This window comes from Eurypyga helias, unplaced genomic scaffold, assembly GCF_000690775.1.
Source record: "Eurypyga helias isolate BGI_N326 unplaced genomic scaffold, ASM69077v1 scaffold38750, whole genome shotgun sequence".
Classification (NCBI taxonomy): domain Eukaryota; kingdom Metazoa; phylum Chordata; class Aves; order Eurypygiformes; family Eurypygidae; genus Eurypyga; species Eurypyga helias.
The window spans coordinates 1,321-2,436 of NW_010226977.1; the positions used below are offsets into that span (position 1 = coordinate 1,321).

Consider the following 1,116-nt stretch of genomic DNA (forward strand, 5'->3'; position numbering starts at 1 on the left):
AGAAAGCGGGAGCCCTCCCCAGGACTTTCATTCAGCCAGCCCGTGTGTTCTCTGTGGCCCAGAGAAACGTTTGCGGGTCCCAGCGTTTCCTCAGCACTGTCCTCTCCAGCCCACGTCTCCCTCCTGGCTCCCACCCCCAGCACAAACCCCTCTCACCCCTCGCAGCCCACCCTGGGGCACTGCAGCTCTCGCTCTCACCTTACTGAAGAGCTCCCGCAGCGCTGCCTCGTCGGTGATATCCAGCTCCTGGAAGAGGATGGGCTGGCGCACGATCTGCTGCACACGCCGGAGGCTCTCGGGGAGCGCGTCTGCTCCTGGGGAGACAGAAAGGAGCGAGGCGCTGGGATAGCCGGGGGTCCCGGCAGAGGGTGAGGGGGGCCGAGCCCCTTGCGTGGGAAGGGATGAAGGCTCTCGGTACCTCGGATGGCGTTGTGGAAGTTGTCTATGACCACGGGGACGTAGCCAGCCTCCACCAGCTCCAGCACGCAGTGACTGCCGATGTAGCCAGCTCCGCCAGTCACCAGGACCTTCTCTGCCATGCTTCCCTGGGGGAGGAACGGCCCTTCAGCGCAGAGCGCTGCGTGAAGCAGCCGGGGGTGGGCACGACCGCCAGCAGCCCCGGGAGGGAAGGGGCAGGCAGGACTTGGACACGGTCACGTCAGCACTGCCTCCAGGCACTCCCTGCGCTGGGCCCAGCCAGCCCCAGGACGACATCCGGACAGGAATGGGCTGGGCAGGGTGTAGCACACCCCGACCACTGCCGACGTGGTTCACACCTCCCCGGCAGGGAGAGTTTAGCTGACACTTGCCACATACCAGGAAAAAACCCCTTGTTCTTCCTGTTAAATCCAGTCAAGATCCTGGTGTCACCTATATCCTACAGCACAAATCCCCAGGGTAATTCACCCCTCAGCACGAGGGCAGGGAGTCACCTAACGGTCCTAACTTGGTATCAGCTCTGCCCTTTGCCCCCCATTCCCCGTTTTTTCTCCAGCTCCTAAATCCCCTCCCTACAACAGTCCCAGCACTCCCCCCAGCCTCTTCCCTTGCCCAGCACTGGCCCCCTCCCTCCCTGCATCCCAGGAAGGCGGGCCCTGGGTCACAGCAGGCTGCAGG

At 63.7% G+C, this 1,116-nt stretch overlaps 1 protein-coding gene across 1 annotated transcript in view; it reads right to left on the reverse strand.

Annotated features, from left to right (window-relative positions):
* Positions 1 to 539, reverse strand: part of GALE (UDP-galactose-4-epimerase) — a gene marked incomplete at its 3' end in the record, with an annotated part of 1,704 nt that extends 1,165 nt beyond the window's left edge. Inside the window, 2 exon segments of the mRNA XM_010155004.1 lie at positions 26 to 314; positions 419 to 539. Of these exon segments, the coding sequence (XP_010153306.1) occupies positions 26 to 314; positions 419 to 539 (410 nt within the window).
* Positions 540 to 1,116: the final 577 nt, after the last annotated feature.